The 18,135-nt window shown below is 37.3% G+C and overlaps 2 protein-coding genes across 4 annotated transcripts; one reads left to right on the top strand and one right to left on the bottom strand.

The window, feature by feature from the left end:
• Positions 1-1,447: 1,447 nt before the first annotated feature.
• Positions 1,448-7,081, top strand: LOC121260344 (prolyl endopeptidase-like). 2 transcript variants are annotated; one of them, XM_041162178.1, is made up of 12 exons: positions 1,448-1,873; positions 2,117-2,336; positions 2,426-2,626; positions 2,736-2,806; positions 2,996-3,158; positions 4,070-4,663; positions 4,855-5,235; positions 5,326-5,401; positions 5,475-5,538; positions 6,178-6,313; positions 6,577-6,690; positions 6,803-7,081. In XM_041162178.1, exons 1-12 carry the CDS (start codon positions 1,563-1,565, stop codon positions 6,881-6,883), a joined length of 2,412 nt encoding a protein of 803 aa, XP_041018112.1. In that variant the 5' UTR covers positions 1,448-1,562; the 3' UTR covers positions 6,884-7,081. The 2 variants fall into 2 exon arrangements, with proteins under 2 accessions (XP_041018112.1, XP_041018113.1); XM_041162179.1 differs by having other exon boundaries at positions 1,450-1,873; positions 6,818-7,081.
• Positions 7,082-8,487: 1,406 nt separating this feature from the next.
• LOC121260346 (tRNA pseudouridine synthase Pus10) lies at positions 8,488-17,737 on the bottom strand. Of its 2 annotated transcripts, XM_041162180.1 has the most exons (16): positions 17,374-17,735; positions 16,492-16,880; positions 16,114-16,234; positions 15,896-16,013; positions 14,650-14,795; positions 14,313-14,381; positions 13,119-13,187; positions 12,786-12,866; positions 12,564-12,683; positions 12,380-12,454; positions 11,869-11,949; positions 10,755-10,828; positions 10,606-10,666; positions 9,543-9,598; positions 8,953-9,037; positions 8,488-8,877 (listed from the first exon to the last, which is right to left on the bottom strand). In XM_041162180.1, exons 1-15 carry the CDS (start codon positions 17,542-17,544, stop codon positions 8,962-8,964), a joined length of 1,707 nt encoding a protein of 568 aa, XP_041018114.1. In that variant the 5' UTR covers positions 17,545-17,735; the 3' UTR covers positions 8,488-8,877; positions 8,953-8,961. The 2 variants fall into 2 exon arrangements, with proteins under 2 accessions (XP_041018114.1, XP_041018115.1); XM_041162181.1 differs by lacking the exons at positions 10,606-10,666; positions 10,755-10,828 and having other exon boundaries at positions 17,374-17,737.
• Between the last annotated feature and the right edge of the window lie 398 nt (positions 17,738-18,135).

The following is an 18,135-nucleotide window of genomic DNA, read 5'->3' as shown; positions in this document are numbered from 1 at the left end:
GTTTGGCATACCAAACAAACACTTGGTTCAAATATATGCATGTATTAGGGTTTGGGCAGCTTTAGATATTTTTTCCAAGAAAAAGATCAAAATGATTCTGTAATCACATAATTTAGAACTTAATTCGAGATAGCGTAATATTAGTTGGGCTCCGATTTGTAAGATGGACAGCTCTTTCGATCGATCCAACTCATCCAATGGGGTTTGATTTGTTTGGGCCTCCTCAACTCACTTCATATGTTTTTTATTCAGAAGATTGGGCAGTAAAGTAAAATGCAACTCCTCGAGTTGTTGTTGGATTTGAACCCAGCCATCCTTTTGGACAAGGCATGCGTAGTTGCACTGTCTTGAACATGCTTGAGGATTGGCGCGCAGTCTCTGCCACCAAAAGAAATCTAATCTGCTGCGTGGCCGCTGTTTAATGTCCAAAAACTGTTATAATAATAGGCTAGGGATGTAATCCGTTCGATCTGGGACGTACCATAGATCGAACATTTTGGTTCATTCTTTTTCTGGATCGGACCGCATCGTTAATTATATGGTCCGGTCGGTCCAATTCGGTCCACATGAGTTAGAATTTTTTTTCTTTTTTTTGGTAGATAAATAAATATAAAAAAATAATTAAATTAATAAAATTAAAATTAAGTGAACTCTTTAATGTGAATTATGTAACTAATTCATTAAAAAATAATTATATATTTATATTTATGATATTAATAGTTAATAAATTAATACTTTAGTAGAGTATATATATATCTACATATAATAACATATATATTATCATATGATATATCGTATAATATACTAATTAATTGATAACGTATATTAATTTATATTTTATATAATCAATGGTGATATATTAGAGAAAGTTATATAATTAACTTATATAACTACTATATAAATAATATATTATATATTTAAAAAATTTATATGTAAGTAGTTCAGTCAGTTTTGGTCCGGTTTGGTAAAAGAAAATCACATCCCAAAACCAGATTGAAAATCGAATTTTAGAGACACCATGGATCGAGATTGAGTAGGGGTGAATTCGGTTCGGACTGATCAAAAACTTTTCACTCCTAAATTAATAGCTAGTTAGTGAAAGTATTTTATCTCATTTCATCATTATAATTTTATTAAATTTTTATATAAAATATAATAAATAATTCAATTTGTTCAAATCTCAAAATAATAATAATATTAAAAATATATATATTTTAATAATATTTTATTCAACTTTCATCTAAAATAATATCGAATCATCGCATCTCTATCTCATGTGACTATCAAACCGAACCTAATGAGAAGCAGAATTGTTAAAGCAAAAATAATCTAAAATCCATGTTGCATGATACTTACACGAGACGAGGTAATTGGGTGGGCGATAAAGAGTCGAGACTATAGACAATTAGACATTAGACGCCGACAGCGGTCCAACAAGCAAGCATGGCAACATAATAGACACGAAATGGCGACACCGTTGGCCACATTATTCTCGTCTCGCCCACCCGCTTTAGCTCCCAGGGTTGGAATCGGCCGCAGAAAGCGGCGTAAGTGCGTTAACAATGTTGTCATACGCTCACCACACTCACGCCATTCTCGCGCTTCCCGCTTTGAATGTCCCCCGAAACACCCGCCGCCAACTATGTCTCGCTGTATTAAGCCAACGCTTGCGTTTACTCAAACAGACCCCAAACCCAAAGCCCGAGCCATATTTTAAAATATTCAAATCTTCTACCTCTGTTTGTTGGTGCTCAAGCCGTACAATGGTTTCCCTTTGTGCCGTGGCAGAACCGTTGCTCTACCCGACTGCTCGCAGGGACGAGTCCGTCGTCGACGACTACCACGGCGTTAAGGTCGCTGACCCCTATCGATGGTAATTAAACGAAATGGATTGTCACTCCAAAACCGTTTGTGATTCCGGGAGTTCTCTTCTCGATTCCGATGGAGGTTTTAATCGATGAGCTTGATAAGAACAACTTTGTGTTATCTTGCTTAAAAAAAACTTAATTTTGGAAAGTTTTCTCTGGAGAGTTTTGGAATGACTACGTTGTTTTGAGAATATTGGAGCGAACTGGATTGAGATCTTCTTTCTTTATCTCTTATTTTCTATGTTCAGGCTTGAGGATCCTGACGCGGAGGAAGTGAAAGAGTATGTGCAGAAGCAGGTGAAATTGACTGAATCGGTGCTCGAGAAATGCGAGTCGAGAGAGAAGCTTCGCGAGAAGATCACGAAACTCTTCGATTATCCGCGTTACGATGCGCCTTTCAGGCGAGGGGACAAGTACTTTTACTTTCACAACACTGGGCTTCAAGCCCAAAACGTCCTCTACGTACAGGTTTGTGGGCTGGAAATGGAATTAGCAGAGCTAAAGGGTTTTTTTTAACACTCTGAATATTCACAATTCGTGTCCGTTTCTCTATCCAGGATAGCTTGGACGGAAAACCTGAACTATTGCTGGATCCAAATGTGCTTAGTGAAGATGGAACTGTCTCTTTAAACATGCTTTCGGTTAGTGAGGATGCCAAGTACTTGGCTTACGGGCTTAGTACGAGCGGTAGCGATTGGGTGACAATCAAAGTAATGCGGGTTGACGACAAAAAGGTTGAAGCTGATACTTTATCATGGGTGAGTATCTTAGTGGGCGTTTTATTCATTCAGAAAAGTGGGGGAAAAAAGAAGAGAGTGCCTTCTCTCAATAATGCTAATGAAAGGGGTTATATATGTTGCAATGCAGGTTAAGTTTTCGTGTATTAGTTGGACACATGACGGCAAAGGGTTTTTCTATAGCCGATACCCTGCTCCCAAGTAAGTGATCATCTCACATTTATGTGAAATATCAAAATTTGAGTTCTGAGCTGCTTCCTTGGCTGATCGGGGAAAAGAAGTAATTGCCATAATATTCTTGAGTTGCGAACCATAATAAGATATTGCTTATGCTTGAGATTTCATTGATTGTTCTCCTCAATCTATAATGATAGTTGTGTTTTCCTGTAGAAAGGGAGAAAATATAGACGCTGGGACGGAGACTAATTCTAACCTTTACCATGAGTTATACTATCATCTCTTGGGCACGAATCAATCTGAAGATATTTTATGCTGGAGAGACTCTGAAAATCCGAAATACATGTTTGAAGCTGATGTTACAGATGATGGGAAGGTAATTCATTTCTCATTTCTTGGTATTATGGTTATACCAGAGTAGCGTCCACTTGTGTTGATGTTAATCTAATGATTCTTAGCACTTTTTTTTCCCTATGTGTAGCATGTCTTCAATGATTATGTTTCTTTAAAATGCTTCTATATGTATCGGCCATATATGAAATCGGCCTATCTTTTTTGAGTATTAATGTGTTCTCAACTCTTTAGTTTGCTTCCTATTGAAGATGCTGAAAGATTTGTAGTTGCTTGTTTGTTTGTTTTTTGTTGTCGTTTTTCTCTTCCTTTTTCTCAACTCTTTAGTTTGCTTCCAGCCCTGAGGGGTGGTTCTGATATAGCATTTGAGTAAAGCTTTCCTTTAAGCTTGTCCCCAAGCAAGCTTGAATTACTCAATGGCTTCAGGAGAATCCAAATTAGACTAAAGGCTTTCTGTAAATGGGAAAAATAACTCAATGGTATTCTTGCTGGAGGAATGGTAATGATTAGATGATGTGCTGCCTTGATTAGTGTTAGAATCAAAGTTGTACCATGAAAGGTAATTTGGTTAACCTAGTAGCATGCACCAAATAGCACACTGGCTTTGTTACATTTCTTTGTTGTCTCTCGGACAGAGAAGATTATGAAGTGATGATATAACAGTCTCAATATAGGTTAAATGAGAAGATATATAATTGAACTGAAAGCAAACTGGAGTTTCAGATGAAGTATCATCATCATGCCGTGTTGAGTCTTTCTACTCCCAACAGCCTCTTAAGTGTGCATACGATTAAGATCCATATATGGTTCTTATATACATGTTATGTGCAAGCATGAACTATAGTTCCTAAACACCATGGCTAAGATAAGAATGCAAATGTATAGTTTCTAAATGGATCTCAATCAAACTGACTCCCTTTTTATGTTTTTGTGCAGTATGTTCTTTTGTACATTGAGGAGGATTGTGACCCTGTCAACAAATTTTATTACTGTGATCTGTCTGTACTTCCTAATGGGCTTGTAGGTCTGAAGGGAAAAAATGATTTGCTCCCATTTATTAAGCATATTGATGAATTTGGTGCACAGTATCGTGTGATTGCAAATGACAACACGGAATTTACTTTTCGAACAAATAAAGATGCACCAAAGTATAAGTTAGTTCGAGTAGATCTGAAGGAACCAACTGTTTGGAGTGATGTTATCCAAGAGGCAGAGAATGATGTACTTGAATCAGCTTGTGCCGTTAATGGTAACCAAATGATTGTGAGATACTTGAGTGATGTTAAGTATATTCTGCAGATAAGGGACTTGAAGTCAGGTTCCTTCCTTCATCAGTTACCCATTGAAATTGGGACAGTTTATGGGATTTCTGCAAGGCGTGAAGATAATATTGTTTTTATTGGGTTTACTAGCTTTCTTAGCCCTGGTATTATTTATCAGTGCAACTTAGAAGCTGATGTCCCTAAGTTGAAGATATTTCGTGAAATTGTTGTTCCTGGGTTTGATCGCTCAGAGTTTCATGTTGATCAGGTATATTGTTATCTTTTTAACTTGGTGAGGCTTTAATTACTTCAACTAACTTCTTGCCAATCTGCATTTGCTTGGATGATTAGGGGTGGCTATTCTTCTCTGCCTCTCAATTCCTCTGACTCGTGTGTTTGACCCCCCCCCCCCCCCCCAATTGGGTGTTCATCTTACTTGATTAGTCTTCTCGTCTACAGGTTTTTGCCACCAGTAAGGATGGTACCAAGATACCAATGTTCATCGTGGCCAGGAAGAATATTCTTTTGGATGGATCACACCCTTGTTTGTTATATGGATATGGTGGATTTAACGTTAGTCTTACACCATCATTCAGTGTTGGTCGTATTGTACTCACACGGCATCTAGGCACTGTTTATTGCATAGCAAACATTCGTGGTGGTGGAGAGTATGGAGAGGAATGGCATAAAGCAGGCTCACTTGCAAAGAAGCAGAACTGCTTTGATGACTTCATTTCTGCTGGCGAATACCTTATATCTGCTGGTTATACACAGCCCAAGAAGTTGTGTATTGAAGGTGGAAGCAATGGTGGGCTTCTTATAGGGGCTTGCATAAATCAGGTATTGCTGTATCAGATGGTGCATTTGCTCTGTTGTATTCTTGGTTATCTCTCATCAGTCATTTTGATTGCATTTTTTTTTCTTTTGCAGAGACCTGATCTTTTTGGTTGTGCTTTGGCTCATGTCGGCGTTATGGACATGCTGCGATTCCATAAGTTCACCATAGGTTAGTTTAAATTGATGGGCTCAACAAGTTAGCATTTTTTGAAATCATGTACTGAATTAGATTTGCTTTCTAGGCCATGCATGGACTTCTGATTTTGGTTGTTCAGACAAAGAGGAAGAGTTCCATTGGCTAATCAAGTGAGTAAAGTTTCTCCCATATCAAGAATATGATAGTAAGCTCTTAAGTTTTAAGTTTTAACACACTTTGTGGCAATAGTTATAACCTTTTCGTTATTACTGTATAATATATGGGAAACTTGAACAATAGCAACTTTTCTCAATCTTGTGATATAGGAGTTGGAAGTCATTTATCCGCGACTATTCCTTTCTGGATGCATAATTGTTATGCTTATTTTTACCTTGTAGTTCTAACATCCTTTCTGGATGCATAATTGTTATGCTTATTTTTACCTTGTAGTTCTAACAGTATGCATATCGAGTTTTCTTTCTAGATTCGATACTCCAAGATATTATTTACCTGGTTGAGGTGTTATTTGCCATGACTGAGGAGTTATTGGCCATGATTATGTATGTTCACAGAAGCCTGGATTATGTTAGATATTGATCTTATATTTCTGTTTTCGACTTCACCACTTTTGAGCTTTTAGTACCTTCTTATGAAAACAACTATCTTACCTTTTGACTTGGCGAAAAAAAAAAAAAACTTACCTTACCTTTTGTTACCACCAGACGGTTTTCTATGGAATTGATGTGTTAGGCTTCTTCACTCGTGAAAGTCCAGATGTTTCTCACAGTTGATTTTATTGTTCATTATAGGTATTCTCCACTGCATAATGTCAGAAGACCTTGGGAACAGCATCCGGATCAACCTTCTCAGTACCCACCCACAATGTTATTGACTGCTGATCATGATGATAGGGTTGTGCCATTGCACTCATTGAAGTTATTGGCGGTTAGTCTTTATATTGACAGAAAGCTACAAGTCATTAGCCCTTTTTTCCCAAGCATAATGCATGAATAATTTTATGCTATCAAGTTGCCAATTATAGTTCTAGTATTAGTAAACTAGTCGGTGGAACAGTGTATATTGTGTTTTGATTGATTTTTTGGCTTATGTTAACTGCTATTTTAGATTTTCTTCAATGATGTTGTTTTATCATCATGGTTAGCCATGAATGGATCATTGTTAGTCATGAATTTTTTGTTCATTGTCAGACCATGCAATATGTTCTTTGCACGAGCTTGGAGGAGAGCCCCCAAGTCAATCCTATTATCGGTCGCATCGAGTGTAAGGCCGGACATGGGGCTGGACGTCCTACACAGAAATTGGTAACCCTTAATATATATATATATATATACATACTTGTTCTTCCGTTTTTTCCCCTTTTCTAAACTGAAGTGGTTATTTGTTATTCTCTGATTTTTAATTATCTGCCACTGGCTATTCTACTTACAGATTGATGAAGCTGCTGACCGTTACGGTTTTATGGCGAAGATGTTGGATGCTTCATGGATCGACTAGATGCAAGGGCGCATGTGATCATGGAAGCCTCATGGATTGATCTATTGGATGCATACAAGATTATGAAGACCTGACGATCAAATGTTTTGTTGTTCATCTTTCTTATTTACAAATAACCACAACAAAGAAAATTAACCACACACATGCAATATTATCTTTTTGAAATTTTATATGATGATTATTAGAAATTATCTGTAACTGGTCTTGTAGGCTATTATTTTAACTGATTTGGGAAGTGCTTTTTTCCTTTCCACTTCCGCTGCAAAATATGAATTTAAGCCGTATGGAGAGAGAACATTCAATAGTTTGTGAATAGTAATAAGAAAATTTGAGAATATTTAAAAATAGTGTGTTTCCAAACAAGCTTTAAAGAGTTTGTTTGGGAACTAAACTGTTTTCAGATTACTTTGTAGTTCAATACTATTAACTATTATTTCATTACCATGTACAAGCTATTCCTAACATTCAGACGAAGCCTAAATTACTTTCATACTATTTCATTACTATTTATAAATAATTCATTACTATTTACGAACAGCTTATTATTATTCACAAATTATTTATTATTATTTCACTATTATTTATAAATTATTTTATAATTATTCATAGATAATCTGATATACTCTTTAACATATAAATGGATTGTTTCGAAGATAAATTTCACTCTTAACTTTTTAAATTCACCCAAAAATTTGAGAATCTCTCTCCTTTAGGTTAGAGGTGCAACCCGCATGATGCGGAGCAGAGACACCCCCTCCCTGCCCCCCACACCATGCAGGGGGTGCGATTTCAATCCCACCCTCTGCCCGCTCATGCTAGGGCGTGGCGGATGGGGACAGGTCCTCGCTTTCCACCCTTACTTCGGGTGGACATGGATCCACAGGCCGTATTGAGGGATTTCGATGAGTTCGTTATATCTCAACATAGCCATATCTTGTGGGCTTCAGCTGGAAGGTTCCCAAGAACGTAATTATATCGTGTAAAATCTTTTTTCTTGAGAGAGAGAGAGAGGTAAAAAAAAAAAACTGAAATTGGGGTGGTTTGATCGTTGTTAAACATGCATTCAGAGGCGTAGCTAAAGAATAAAGAAGTATAGAAGAAAGTGACGGTGCACCCATTAAGCTCAGAGGTCGAGGACACAAGAATACATGAAATAAAAGGATAATTAGGGATGAGTAATAATTTGTGTAAGTTCTTATATACACCCCCCCCCCCCCCCCCCCCCCCCCCCCCCCCCCCCCCCCCCCCCCCCCCCCCCCCCCCCCCCCCCCCCCCCCCCCCCCCCCCCCCCCCCCCCCCCCCCCCCCCCCCCCCCCCCCCCCCCCCCCCCAAAAAAAAAAAAAAAAATTCTCCGACCCCATGTAAAAAATAGAAAAAGTGAAAAAATTATTTTATAGTGAGATCTACTCTTTTTTTTAAAAAAAAAAAAGAAAAGAAAAAAAAAATCTGCACGAGACTTACATTATACCTAATATTACTCATAGTAGATATATGAGAGGGGCAAGGACATCTTTTCGACAAAGAGAAATAATTCCGAGGATTTTTTTACCCTTTGAATTTCAAAGCTGAAAAATGACCACAGAGAGTCAGTGGTCCAGGATTCATATCAGAAAAATTTACAAAACTTCAGCACTGTTTACAATATGCAAATAGCAAGTGTCCATGAAAGAAAGGATAATACCGACCAGAAGGTTTTCGTTTTGGAAGTAATGGTTGAACATAAGCAAACTATTAAATTTATCTCTTTGACATACTAAATCACTGTTTATTCCAAAAGGTTAAACCGATAAGAGAGGATAAATTAAATCTCAACAAGTATTAGCCACATGCCCACTTACCTCAGGCTCAAAGAGGGAATGAAACCAATTACACAGCTAAGAACCAAGCGGAGCAGTAAAAGAAGAGACTAGTCGCAGTTGATTTCAGAATTAGAGAATAATTGTAGAAGGCCATTTGTATCACTAACAGAACAGATGCCCAATAAACCTCAGTTCCTGCAACAGCAAATGCAGGATTTAAAAACCACGTAAGAAAGGGCAGCCGAAATCTATTATGAAATACAAGATTACCTCATTCTGTCAGAAACAGTCCATTTTCACATCTGTAACATCAAGTTGCAGTATCTCTGCTCTGCAACCTAGGAGTGATCCAACACTGCAAACAAAAGAGGAAACCATCACCAATGTCTTTGACTCTTAAAGTTTATTCTATAATTGACTTTGAGACTGTTCTAGCAGGCATCTGATACATAAGATCCTTAACATATGTGTCAAATTTAAAATCTACCCATAAACTACCAATTGTATTCATTTAGTCCTCACAATTGTGAACACCTCAATGTTACTCGTTTTGCTCATCATTAACCCAACAGAATTGGCTGATGTTCGTGATTGCTTTTCTCCCATATAACCTTAAAATTCTTTATATGGCATGCTATGCCACAGCTGGCTCAAAATCGTACATAGTGCATCTTTCTTACAAACATCCAATATTACCATATTGAAATCAACAGCACCAACAAGGGTGACAAGTGACAACGTACAGAGCCCAGACACAATACACTTGTCCATTTCTATAGTAAACTATCCTTGCCGATAAAACTAGAAAGTCAACTGAATTGACGTAAAGCACTGTCAATATAAAAACTGATGCCTCATACCTAGGATGTGTACGGCCAAGATCCCCGTGGACAAACTCTTTGATATATGTTCCAGCCTGAATTCCAAAATACCATAATTAGTGTTTCCTCTCTACCATAGATGAACATAGGAAATAGTCTTTCATCTAACTGATGGTGGTCAAACTCTTCAAAAATCTCATAGAGCAGTCCATTTATTGTGCATGCAAATAGTAAAGAGAGAGAATACAGAAAGCGGACCATATGCTGTCCTATTATGTCATTAGCTGAACTACCTAAAATCTAAATTGTATCTGTCCAAAGTATAATGTAATAATGCTTTCATTAAAATATCTTTTTTTTTTATAAGTAACTTTCATTAAAATATCTAATGATGTGCATTTGAAATCACAGCCAAGATTCAGAATGCAAAATTGCGTTTATTGTTCCTTGGAGTTGTTTTCTGACCTGGACACAAATTTATTGTCAGAGGCACTATATTACAAGAGCCACCTCTCAACAGAACTTTGATATCTTCAATAGAAATCAAACCTAATAACCAATTCATGATCAAATGCTTTTGATTTTTTCTTGTGGGGTTGGGGGGGGGGGGGGGGGGGGGGGGGGGGGGGGGGGGGGGGGGGGGGGGGGGGGGGGGGGGGATTTAACTGATTTTCCTACATATCAGAACAATTGGATGAGGACTCGGGATTCCCTTCCCCCACCCCATCCCCAATTGGGATGGAATATGGCCCAGTTTGGGATGGCTTCGGATTATTAAAAGTCGTAGCTTCCTTGAGAACAATCCTTTGGATTACTTTTCAAAAGCAAACTAAAAAGCTCAAGCTGCTTCAAAAAATCCAAAACGAAGCTGGGTCACCAAACATGCTGCAGGGTTTCAGCAAAGCACCCTTGAAGAAGCCCCAGCATTTTCGTTTAATTATAAACCAAACTAGTTAAATGTAAAAACACACTCCTATCAGATTGGGACTTAAGGTCAAAATGGCTATGATCATCCATCCATTTGAATAAAATCACAGCTTTATTCTGAATGTACAAGTATATTGATAATTGATATCAAGAGAAAAAAAAAAAATCATATTACCTGAGTGCATAAATGTAAAAGAAAATAATGATTACTTCCAGCAATCTTCTCAATTTTCATCCTAAAGTTTGATAAGAAAAAGTAGAATTAGACATTCTGAATAATTGTAGACTTAAAAAGGTCTGTGCTACATAATTCAAGGTTCCAACCAATGTATTATCTTTTCCCGTTCTAGTGGACTCCGACGATGAAGCACCCTTATTGGGGTCCTCTGCAAAACTTTCTGTATGGAATAAACACAGATTATGAGTAACTTTCTATTAGGACAATAAGCTTTATAAAGGCACCCTTATCAGGAGTAATTATTCCAGTTGTGAACAAACTAACAAAGAACAATATAAATGTCACTGAATAGATGTATCAAACTAGAGAAGAAGATTCTCCCATTAAACAATGATAGATAAAAACAAATGCCACTAAAGGCTTCATCATGCAAGATTAAAGACACATCATGAAACGAAAAGTGGGATGCTGTATTTCCAGGATTGGATTTCACCATGAGGAGTCAGGACCTCTACCTCTCTCTCTGCTAATTGCCCCATTGTTCTTGAAGGTTTGAAGGGGAGCAATCGCTTTGTTGCAATATGGATGATTCCTTCATGTTTGATGTGATGCTTGTGGTTAGAAAGGAATGGGTGACGCTTTGATGATAGAGAATGCTCGATGGGAGATCTTAGAGAGTTTTTATTTAGCACTTTTGGGTTATCTCTTCTATTTGAACATGAATCATTAGACAAAAAGGAAGATGATGAAATGTTTGTCATAGATACAGAAACAAGCATCTGATACATCCTTCTCTTGGGCTTTCTGGAAAAAAAACATTTTAACAATATTTGTTGGAAGTCCAAAACCATCAAGGCAATATCCAATAATCAGCATGTTCATAATAAGTTAACCGCCGGCCCTAGGAACAAGATGATTTCCCAGATAGAACGCATGATTGCATTAGTAATACTAGCACTTTTATAGTTCAATTTATTCCCATTTCCTACTTTACTCAAGAGCGATCTTGGACGGTTCACCATCCACAACAAGTGGATCGATATGCTTGCAGTATGGAACTTACAGATAGGACATGTAATTTCCAAAATTCCTAAAAGATGAGAACTTTTCCCAGCATTGCTTCACACAAATATACTGTAAAAGCATCATAGAGAGAGATTTGACACAATAAAGTATCACAAGATATATCACGTTAAAAAATTTATCACAATACGAGGTTTGGAAAAAAAATATAAGATATGAATCTCACAAGCAACTTACCATGTCCTTGAATGAGGCAATAGACTCCAAGTCTTCATCCTTGAGTGGGCGTGAAATCCACACTAATGCAGCATATTGTTTCTGCAAGAGACTTGATCTAGTAACAAATCTATGTCTAACTCCCCAACAAATACCACCTATTTTGCAATGTGATCTCCAAACTACCAAAGGTGTCACGTACCACCCTATTTGTAACATGAGTTGCAATTTGTACTCTTAGTTAAAATCCAACCATTGATATCAAGGCACATCACTTATTCTTCATCCATCACAGCGATTAGATCTTAACGAGGATGCAGATTGCGACTTTATTTTGAATCGGTGAGCCAAGAAACAAACTTTGGAAATTTGAAGGTCATTACAAGAAGGTGGTAGTTTAGGGGGTTTAAGTGCAATATTTCCATTTCTAAATGTATTAGAAAGTGCCGCACAGATAAACATGCAGATATGTAAATATAGTAAACAATGAATTGGTATATCAATAACAAAAGAAAATAAGATAAACACGAACCTGCTTCTCTGCTTCTCCTTCACGCATCAGGTCCCACCCTTGGCTGCCAACAGCTTTCAAATTTTTTACTTCAACCTGCATAAAAAATTTGCTCACAGTTATTATTGTTTTCCAGGGGAAAGAAAGGTTAACATTATTGTTTGATATTAGAAGGAAGTGACACGACAAACCAACATGAACTCACCAATTTATTTTCCAAGTTATTTATCTTTGTTTCTATTTCTTTCACAAATGCCTCAGATGGTATATGGCGGGCATTTTGTATCTCAACCAGGAAAGGCCTACCTGAACCCAACATCCGAACCTGAAAAGAGTGGGGTGGGGGTGCGTTAAGCTACATGATTCAGGAATCAGGACTTCTTTCAGTTAGCTCAAAATTGAAGCAAGGAGGGCATAATTTTAGTACATCAATATCCTCTCTTCCAGCAGCATGAAACTTATAATTGTCACCCTGACACATAGGAAGGATGATGCCACCAACTATCTCCTACAGAATAAGCACATTACACCATCAGCTTTTCATGCAAGGAAAATGCGGTACACAAGCGATCTTATATGAAGGAAATTAAAAAAAAGAGGGTAAATAGTAGTTACTGTTCATGCACTGCACACATACCCTCTATTTTTATTATCAGTGTAAAATGACCCGTGTATGTATCACGGTTCTTCACGCAATGTTCATAAAAACTGCCTCAATTAGAATAATAATGGCCACGAGCAGAATATGTAGATAGTATACCTCAACAGATGCTTCTCCCTTTCTTTCATCATCAATGATCCATCGTGTTTGACTCACATTTCTCGAGTACTGCAATACAAAGAGTAATTAGGACAATCTGTGGCTAATGCAGTAAGAGTACTAACAGCATGATCTTTAAGCTTCACTGCATGCACTGGTTCAAACTAAAAATCATCAATATTGCTGGACACCAAAAATACAGTTTCAAAGGTCAAATAAAAGTGTAATCTACAGATATCTGTTCCACTAATGGGAAAATTTTATTACAGGAAAAATGCATATAAGAAATCATAACAGATGATGCAAGATCATATACACAGGAGGGCTTCCTAGCTCTATATGTTCTCTTGTCAATGGAGCTTGCTCCAGGACCGCAGGTAAGGAGCATGACCACAAGACGTTCATGTAGGGGTGTTGACCACATTGTCTAAAGTAAAGCATGCCATACCCACTCAGTCCACTTTATTTGCTTTTGCCTTGACCTAGATTTAAGATTCAGATGACGTTAACAACACATGTACTTTAAACTCCTTACTAAATAGGAGACTTGTTCCAAAATTTTGTAGCATGAAATTGATCTTGTTGCTCTTCTGCACTTGGTGAATGATGCAGCTGATTATCATTTCCTTGACATACCAAAAACAGGGAACAATCCTTTCATTTAGAGCAGCTCTACATTAAGTTTCTTGTTCTAGTAATTTCACTACCCTTTATAGTATGTACATAAACTTCCCCTGCTATTCTTTTCTTCCAATTTTAATTTACTCAAAAACTTCATATTGTCTTAGTCCTAGCAACGAAACAAACTCTTTCCTTTTTAAACAGAAACTATTAGAATCAAACAACAATTTCTAGGCCATCGGATTGGGAGAATTTCCCCTTGAATTAACCGAGGTGCACTTGCAGGAAACTCCTTGCCAAGGGCCTATGCATCCTCGGGATTAGACAGGACTTTGTTCCGAACACCCGGTGCCAAAAAAAAAAAAGTAAGAGAACTTCATTAGAAAGGGCAAAGGTGTACCCAGATATAATACAACTATAGACCAAACAACATTACCAAGATCTGAATGTAACAAGAAGTATTTAGAGTGGCCATGAGGTTGAGATTGAAAGACTAGACACCAAACAGGCTAAAATCCCACATATTTACCCACCAAAAAATTTTACAAAAAATTCTTTACAACAATAGATTACCTTCAGGTATCTCCCACCAAAAAAGATAGGGTTCCTGTAGCAAAGAAACACCAGATGACAGGCTTCAACCTAGACAGTTAGAAAACCCAGACAATGTCAGGACTATATTAAATCTTTTTTCTGATAAGAATTTTATTAATAAGAATATAGGCAAAGCCCAAGTACACAAGACATATACAAGAGGAACTGTATAAAATCATTAACTTTATAAACTTTTTTTTCATAAATATAAGAGAGTTCAACAACTGATTCACAAACTTGATAGTGCTGAAAGCGTTAATATCCTTTGTATATTGGAGTTGGTAGATACCCCATCCTAAAGGAGTAAAAGAGTTACTTTTTCTGGAGGAAATTTGAGACTCTGAGAAGATCCATTATCCTGCGAACCACCAAAAGACCTTTGAATGGTCACACCAGCCAAATCAGAGCATTCGATGTCTCCAACTACAGAATCATCAATGGAGTCTATACAGTTTTCGATGCCTGTGTCAATCAGCAAATAATATTCAGCATCCAAAGTCAAGGTATAAATGTGAGTAATTAAATAATCTAAATGGCCAAATTTGCACGTTTATGCCTGTTTTTGAAATTGTGCACCAGTCAGTTCTGGTCCTAGCCGGGATTATATTAGCAAGAAGACAAAAATGTTCCAATGAATAAAGAATATCCTATCATATATAATAATTTTTGAATGTATTTGTAGTTTCCATCAGATACCTTCCACAAACATGCAATGGCATTATGACCATTTTTCAAAACTATTATTATTCAGTGGGCTTTAGCTTTAGAACTCAGAGGGATAAGCATAGAGATCATTGAATTCAATTGATCAGATTGCTCTGTCTGAGATCATGTGCGGTAAAACTGGTATAATCAGTTCAACTTATAACCAGTCCCTCAATTTTGGTTCCACAATTCCAAACTCCAGATAACTTATTATACACTTAGGAGTATAATCTAAAGAAGTCCAAGAATTTGCTTCTTTTAGTTGATCATTCAATGGATGCCCCTCCTACAAACACCACAATATATGATTTGTGTAGACCTATCTCCACAAGCAACAGATAGAATTACTTTTGCAGTACATGTCTTCCATATAAATTCCTTAGGGATGGTACCAAAACAAAACTTGTCTTTTGGCAATTGGTCCCCACCATAGCACCCCCAAAGGTGCAGTAATTATAAATACTGATATTAAGAAATGAAATAGAGAGCATGTACCTTTCATACTCACATTTCTAATTCTACATAAAATCTGCAAGAGTGGATAAAGCTCCAAAACATAAATGCCGAACCTAAAAATCTAAGTCTGACAGAACTTGTAGAATTATATACCTTGCAATAGCAATTTTGTAAAAACAAATAACAATATAAATTTCCTTCATGGATTGTAATAAAAACAACTCAATCTTTGATCTTAGTTTTGCAATCAAATCACATCTTGAATTTAAACTACATTGAGATGGCGTGACATGGCTTTTACACTTGAAAAACAGGGCAACAATATTTAAGTGCTAGAACTTTATTTATGGCCTTCATAGAAACAACGAGAACAAATGAGGTTGGTATAAATATTTACATGCCTGTTTTTGTTCTCTTGCAACCATGTTTGCTCACTGCAACGCTATGAACCATTTTCAATGCCTTAGAGTGCGTGAACGTCAAACAGATGCGGATATCACTTGCACCTGATTTACAATCCTGTGCAAGTCTTAATTTCATAAAATATTAATTGCAAAGACAGATGTATTGCTACTTTGAATCATTGGAAGTTTCAGTGTAAAAAGCAATCCTCACTCACCAACAATGTTTCAAGAGGTTTTGCTAAACACAATATTAAGGCTTCCACAGTAGATATACGTTGAGACAGTAACTTCCCTTGGAAACAAAGTTCAGACCCATACTTTCTTTTCATGTACAACCTACAAAATTTGGAAATTGAAACAATTTGCCAAGCAAAGAATGCTATGAGTAGTAGTTTCCGACCAAAAGAATTTTAGAAGTTCGCTAACAAGCACAATAAGTGACAGGACATTCTTCTTTCCCCTTTCTTTCTTTTTTTAGTACATATTTTTTATAGAAAAATGATTAACCTAAGCTTAAGCATCCCATCTTTTGATAGATACATGCTTAGGGGTCTCAAAAGATTACACGAAATCAGCATATCAACAATTCGTACCAAACTGAGCTTTCATTTTCAAGGACAATTGGAGGTATGGATACTTCAAGAGAAAAGCTATCAATCTGATGCCACTCTCGCCTTAGCAGCTCAGAAATAGCAACAGCCATATCTTTGGCACTTTTTTTCACCACCAGTTCTTTATCATCGCAATAGGTAAACTGCAAGATACCTAAACAAAGGGTACAAAGTACAGCATCAACTTCTGATACCTCAGAAGCAGGCAGACTGATTGGGTTTTTATGTTCTTCAGAACCAATGTCTACCATGTCTTCATCCGCATGTCTTTGTTCTCCAAGAACTGAACTCAACATCGAAGATGAGAGGAAGGAGCAAGAATATATGTTTCCACGTATCCCAAACAGCCGAAAGATGCACCGGGCACATACCTACAATTCAACAAAACAAAATTTCATAAAATCCGAACAATCGTTGAAGAATTTCCTATAAATCACATTTCATTTATCCATGGCAGTTCCAAGTGCCATCAACAACACAATCAATTATTGTGGTTTTCACAATTTAGATATGCACACCGTCGTTGACTGATCACACCTCGTAGCATATTATTCATTGAGGATGTATTGAAGCTATTATATACACACAATGACATTAATTATCAAGGTCTTCACAATCATAACCTTATTATTGTACTGATATAGTTAGAAACTACTCCTACTTTTTCTTCAATGCTAGTCAACCAAACTTCTATTTGTAGTCTCAAACAAAGGAAGATAATAAAAATATGCAAAAAAAAAAAAAAAAGGCACCGTTAAAGCATAATGATATTTACAAAGCCCGAGTAAAAATCGTTCAATATTCAGAAACCCTAAGAATCGTAAAAAACGGTGTGAGAAGATAAGTTTAAATGAAAAAACGAACCCCGATGGACAGCAAGTCCTTCATGACGTGTGAAGGCAGACCTTGAACGACGTCGTGAAGAGCCCGCACATCGTCATAGACGGAGATGTCCTGGCCTTCCACGGTGGCGGAGATATTATGCGCCACCTCAGGCTCCATGCTAACATGCACTGCTTTGGTATCGTTCGCCATTTTTTTACGACGGCTCTCTCAGAGGGCAATGGCGGCAGTATCTCTGCGGAGTTCCGAGTCGGGTCGAGGAGAGTAGAAAGGGGAAGTGTTCGGTGTTTGTTTGGGAGTCGACACGAGTCACTTTTTCGTTGGGCGTAAATCCAACTGGATTCGCGTACAACTTATACTACATGTATTTGACCGTTAACTCGCGCAGTTTGTCCTTTTCCGGATCGAAAGAAAGAGTCTGGTTTGGGTTTTTTCTTTTTTTGGTATGGCCCCAGCGATACCACAAGGCTAGTTAAGAGAAGAAAAAACCGGTGAAAAAGATGAGTGATGAGTGCCCTCAGATTACAAAAGGCTCTCTTTTGCAGGCTATTGTGAAGAACAATAGGCTTTTCATAGCGCCTCTTATTGCACACGCTCCCTCCAAGAGCAAACTTAAGAAACCACTCGGCCAACGCAAAAATAAAATCTGAATTCAGTTTGTATGTTATGCACCCATATTAATTCACAGTACGGAACTAGAATGTATATCCACATAGCCAGATTGCAGTGTCCCCTAAGTACATGCTCTGGGTACCCAAAAAAGCGCCTGATAGCCCTGCAGAT

This window comes from Juglans microcarpa x Juglans regia, chromosome 4D, assembly GCF_004785595.1.
Source record: "Juglans microcarpa x Juglans regia isolate MS1-56 chromosome 4D, Jm3101_v1.0, whole genome shotgun sequence".
Taxonomy (NCBI): Eukaryota; Viridiplantae; Streptophyta; class Magnoliopsida; order Fagales; family Juglandaceae; genus Juglans; species Juglans microcarpa x Juglans regia.
The sequence above is the reverse complement of the archived record's forward strand: the minus strand, read 5'-3'. Positions and strand labels throughout refer to the sequence as shown.